Below are 6,000 nucleotides of genomic sequence, written 5' to 3'. Positions count from 1 at the left end.
ACCCAAGTATCTAAAACTGCCCACTTCTTCCAGTCTCTCTCCTTTAATACTCACCTCCAATTTGCTGCCACATTTTCCTATTGTACATCTCATCACCTTACTTTTACCCACATTTATCTTCAACTTCCTTCATTTCCGCACCTTTCCAAACCCTATCACTAACTTCCTTAACCCCTCCTCTGATCCTGCTACAAGCTCAGTGTCGTCAGCAAACAGCAATTAACTTATCTCCCACTTTTCTCCATTTCCTTTAACCATCTCCAATCCCCTACCCTTGCATTTACGTACCTTTCACACCACCACCCAGCCCATGTATAAATTGAACAGCCAAGGCGACATAACACATCCCTGAGCGAAGCCCCACATTTACCTTAAACCACTCATTCTTTCCATTTCTGATTCTAACACAGGCTCTACTACTCTCGTAAAAACTCTTGACTGCTCTTAACAGCTTTCCTCCTATCCCATATATATGTAATACCTCCCACAGTGCTTTCCTGCCTACCCTGCCATGAGCCTTTTCCAAAGCCATAAAGGCCCAAAAAACATCCTTACTTTTTCCTAAAGATTTCTCACATATCTGCCTTACCACAAAAATCTGATCCACGCAACCCCTACCTGTCCTAAACCCACACTGCTCCTCACCAATTACTCCCTCTGTTCCTCTCCTAATCCTCTCGATCAAAACCTTCTCATAAGCATTCCCAACTACACTCAACAAACTGATCCATCAGAAACTACTAAACTCACTGTTGTCCCCTTTTCCCTTGTAAAGTGGAACTATACATGCACTCCTCCAGTCCCTCGGAACTACCCTTTTGATTTTTGATTGATGATATGGTTTAACGTCACAAACTCCTCCCTATCGGAAAGCTAGGAAGGTGCCCCTCACAGAGGGCTTTGTAGCGTGGAATTTGATTAAACATACCCTTGGTTCAATTTCGCCGGTGGCAGGGTTCGAACCGCCATTCCCTCGACCTTCGCCGCAAGTAACGACGCCCTAACCCGCTCAGCCAGTGTACTACCCTTTTACAAACATTAAACAACCTCACCAACCAGTCCACCACTATTGTACCTCCCTTTTTTAGACACTCCGCATGACATCCATCCAACCCAAGTGGCTTACTTAATCTCATCATTGAAAGACATTAGTACGTATACACACACGCGCGCGCATATGTGTATATATATATATACATTATATATATATATATATATATATATATATATATATATATATATATATATATATATAATATGCGTGCGTGCGTGTATACGTACTAATGTCTTTCCATTTTCCATCTCCATTGCTGTAGGTCCTTTTTATTCATGTATACATTTACATATTCATTAATATATTTGTTTATATACTTGAATATATGTTTCTTTTATCAATATATTTTTTGTAATCGAAAGATATTTTACTAGGAACATCTTCTGTTATACTTATCTCATTTTCCTTTTGTCTTAACCTTCGTCGACATCGTTCCTGCCGCAGTTCATGGCCCTGATGAGTGTCATCGGCCTGGTGGTCCCACGGGCCCATAACATCCTGAACGCCGTCAAAATCACGTGAGTCTCTTCCTGACAATGAATTCTTTACAATGATTATGGAAAGAATCGTTTGTAGCAGAGGTGTAATTCAAAAAATCAACTCAGCCGTGTGGCGCAACGGTAGCGACCGGAAGTATGGAAAGAATCGCTCATGGTGGCGATGTCATTCAAATAACCAACCCGGCCGTGTGGTGCAATATCGTGATCGGGATTCACGCTATGTGGACCTCTGTTCGAAGCTCACGACGGCCGTCCTTCCAATGAGTTTTGCATTGACTATTAAAGAAATGGGAGTGGGAGGTAAAACTAAAGGAACACCTAAAGTAGACGATTAAAACAAGCTAACAAAATGACCTCTCAAGAGACTGCAGAATATTTGCTGTACTCCATTCTATTGCATGTAAGGGATATAGGCAGTAGTTAATGAATGGAATAGACTTGGTAACAATTTAGTGAGCTCTGAAACAATGGGTTGTTTTAAGAAAAGATTAGATAACTTTATGGATAGGAATGAAAGGTGGCAAGGGATATGGTACTGCCTGGTGTAGGTCTTATGGTCTCTTGCAGCAGTCTTCTCCATTCTTATGACCCCTTAACAGACACTGCAGTATTTTTGCTTCAGTGTTCATCTAATTTGATCGCACAAAGTTCCAGTTGTACTGCATTCTATCGCATCTAAAAGTGTAGCACAGTGGTTCCCAACCTTTTCTGGCTTGAGGCACCCTTGCCAAGCCTTTCAGAAGTCCCCGGCACCCTTATTAGAAAATCTAAATTCTAGTTTGTCAGTATTTTGTTGATTCAACATTAGTGTAACAAAATTTTGTCCCTGGATAATATGAAAATACTCATCTTTACACTGATGCTGCTTTAATGAACAAAAATGGATGACAGAGAGAGTCAGTAATATGAAAATTATTTTTGCCCTGAATTTTGGCGGCACCCTCAGTTGATCCCTCGGCACTCTTTGGTGCACACTGGTTGGGAACCACTGGTGTAGCCCATTCACTAGATAAATTGCTCCTAGAGCCTCGGTCGCACTATCACGATTCTCATCAAATACTGTGGATTTGAAAAACTGCAGAACGACTTCGCTTACAGTATTCTAGATTTCACTAAGTCTACAACTCAACAATGTGTCTAATATTCGTATTTTAGGTTTAACTTCTCTTAGTTCGTCATCCAGCTTCTCAACACATGACGCAAAGGTAATATGGCATTTGGAGATTCGAAAAAAAATTGTAAACGAAATCGTTTCTACTTAAACATTTGAATTGTGTATGTGTGACCGAGGCTTAAGAAGACTTAGAGAGAGAGAGAGAGAGAGAGAGAGAGAGAGAGAGAGAGAGAGAGAGAGAGAGAGAGAGGGGGGGAGGCAAAAATGGATTTTGACTGAATTATTAAATCATCCACTGCCAGAATAAAAGTCTTTAGACATTTTCGCAAGGAGTCACAGAAGACTTAAAAGAGAGAGAGAGAGATGGGGGGAAGGAAAAAATGGGTTTTGACTGAATGATTAAATCATCCACTACCAGAATATAAGTCTTTAGATATTTTCGCAAAGAGTCACATTAGTAAAGTTCAAATCTGGTCACTTTACCCTCCCCCCCACCCTCACTCCATTTCGAATCGAAGGTTGTTACACAATCTAAATCCGCAAAGGTCAAGGGTACGTTTTAATCATATCTGATTGCGGCGTACTATCGATAAACTGTGCGGAACGAATTCATTCGCAGATTTCTTGGCAAATATAGAGCACAAAAATGTGAATCAAAATTATATAGAATAGAATGTGGATAAAGGAAAATAAGACTTAAATCGAATTAAAATGAAAGTTAGATGGAATGAAATAAGATTGATTTTATAAACTATAATCAGAGAAATTTTAATAAAAATGTGAATTTGATTACATATGAAATAGGTCAAAGATATATAAACATAGACGAGTGTATGCTTTACCAATAATTTAGGTAAATTAAATCAAAACACCATAGAAAAAAAAATGAAATAACATGAAATTGATCAATTAAGACCATTCAAAAGAGTATAGTAGAATTAAGAAGTTGAATAGTATTGAGCAACGGGAGAGGAATAAACGTCTATATAAAAAAAAGGGGTCAAAATTCTCACCGCATTTGGTATATGTGTCAAAAGGTACCTTGATCCCGTAAAATTCTGCAAAATTGCGAAAGTCGCTACACAACCATTAAACAATAAAAGGCCTTCCCGTTCAGTTATTGCATATTGACATACTTTTCTTGCTGACGTCATATCCGCCGTGCCAGCTAGTCTATGACGTCACCAATATATCGATCGTTCCCAATCTTATCGATGACGTCATAAGTTCTATTGTTAGTACACGTACCATATCGGCTAATTCATTCTATTTGCGCTTCACACAAAGCCCCCCTTACCCCCTCTCAGCCCCCTTACCCCCTATCAGACCCCTTTACCCCCTTTCAGCCCCCCTTATCCCCTCTCAGCCCCCCTTACCCCTCCCAGCCCCCCTTACCCCCTCTCATCCCCCCTTACCCCCTCTCAGCCCCCCTTACCCCCTCTCAGCCCCCCTTACCCCCTCTCAGCCCCCCTTACCCCCTCTCAGCCCCCTTTACCCCCTCTCAGCCCCCTTTACCCCCTCTCATCCCCCCTTAACCCTTCTTAGCTCCCTTAACCCTTTTCATCCCCCCTTACCCCCCCTGAGGTTCTTTTCATCCATTCCTATCCCCCCCCCCTTTGTGATACTTCACTCCCAAATAAAAAAAATAATAAAAAAAATAAATAAATAAATCCTACCCCCCCCCGTCAGCCCAACCCCCCCCCCCCACCTCCTACTCCAGCAGTGCCTGCCCATCATGCGCCCCAACCCTGGTCCTGGTCATTTCATCCCTATCGTACCCAATGTCCAGACCTTGAACCTCACGAGAGTGACTTGTGCCACCATTCACTCTCACCATGAATAAGCTTCTTGGTTTTCTCAAGGCATACAAACATAAGAATGAAGGAGACTGTAAGAGACCAGAAGACCTACACTAGGCATTTCCATGTTCATTACCACCTGTCATCCTCATCCATTAAGTTATCTAACATTCTCTTAAACAACCGATAGTTTTAACGATCACTACATAGTCTATTCCACTCCTTAATCACTATATTAGAAAACAAGATCCAGGCGAGACATACTGCGTATCCAACATGATGTCGTCATTTTGTTGATTTCCAATTCTTCATGTCGTTTATGATTTCATATCGACTTTAGTACGTTAGGTTAGATTATGGTCGCCCATCGTTGTCGATGATGGAACTGCCTTGTATAGGTCTTATAGTCTTTTGCAGTCTCCTTCATTCTTACGATGACTTTCCCAATTTTCCCGAAGTATCTTTGGTGATTAGATACGTTTTTGGACAACTAATTATCGGGGTGTATATAGATACATCTATAGATATATGTATAGATACATGTATGTATGTATAGATACATGGATGGTTGTACTAGAACGACCCCAATAGAACATCTACACACGGAGACCAAAACCCATTAAACAGTGCAGTATATGAAAATTATATTCACACAATTCTACGAAAGAGCCCTTATACTCATTTCTCACACCATGTCACACAAACAAAACCTATTGAATGCAGTAAAAGATAAAAAAAAAACCGCAACGTTTTATTCACACATGTACAGTAACCTACCCCCATTACCTCACAGAACCCCTATACAAAATCAAACATTCAGACGACAAATCAAGCGCTCCTAGACAGACTTCGAAACTCAAGACAGACACCAAAAGGAGAAATTCCTACCAGGATGGGAAAGAACCACACACAGACATGACTACTCTGACCGTTTTGAAACTACCAATACAGAACAGGATAGAAGCGCTGTTATCATGGACAAAATACAACCTGTCTACACTGTCTCTCTCTCTCGCCCTACCCAAACAACAACGCCAAATCATCTCTTCTTGAGTAGTATATTGTCGAGTCAAAAAATGCACCCACCCGACACCCGTCCTACGCCTATGCAAGGCTCATTTGTCGACACTATCATCTTAGTGCCTCGTGGATGAAGGGCGATGTTCACACGTACACAGATACACACAAACACACATGGTGGCGCAGTTGGTAGAGTTCCCGGATGCCACTACGGCGGTCCGGGTTCAAATCCCGCCCAGGGCTGAAATAATTTCAGTATCGCTACGCTGCGAGTCGTTACTCCAACTCTCGTGGGCGGGGAGTTGGGGTGTATGTGCGTGTAAGGTCACAGCATTACCCATAGATCGGTTATATGAGCTCTGAGCTCTCTTCCGGGAGGGAAATAGCTGTCGATTACGAGTCCAACACGTGATTCAAGACCATGGTGAATCACACACACACACATAAACACATACGTACATGCATACATGTATGTATGTTTCGTATGTTTTTTTCCAGGATATAACTGACGTG

The 6,000-nt window shown here is 41.5% G+C and overlaps 1 protein-coding gene across 1 annotated transcript in view; it reads left to right on the top strand.

Moving 5' to 3' along the window:
• LOC143036646 (organic solute transporter subunit alpha) overlaps positions 1-6,000 on the top strand; it is an 89,320-nt gene that overhangs the window by 19,072 nt on the left and 64,248 nt on the right. Inside the window, exon 6 of the mRNA XM_076204205.1 lies at positions 1,499-1,572. Within this exon, the coding sequence (XP_076060320.1) occupies positions 1,499-1,572 (74 nt within the window). The remainder of the gene's footprint in view (positions 1-1,498; positions 1,573-6,000) is intronic.

The sequence above is a fragment of the Oratosquilla oratoria genome, chromosome 2 (genome assembly GCF_046742065.1).
Source record: "Oratosquilla oratoria isolate Oo_2021 chromosome 2, ASM4674206v1, whole genome shotgun sequence".
NCBI classification, from domain to species: domain Eukaryota; kingdom Metazoa; phylum Arthropoda; class Malacostraca; order Stomatopoda; family Squillidae; genus Oratosquilla; species Oratosquilla oratoria.
This window is presented reverse-complemented; position numbering and strand designations above follow the sequence as displayed.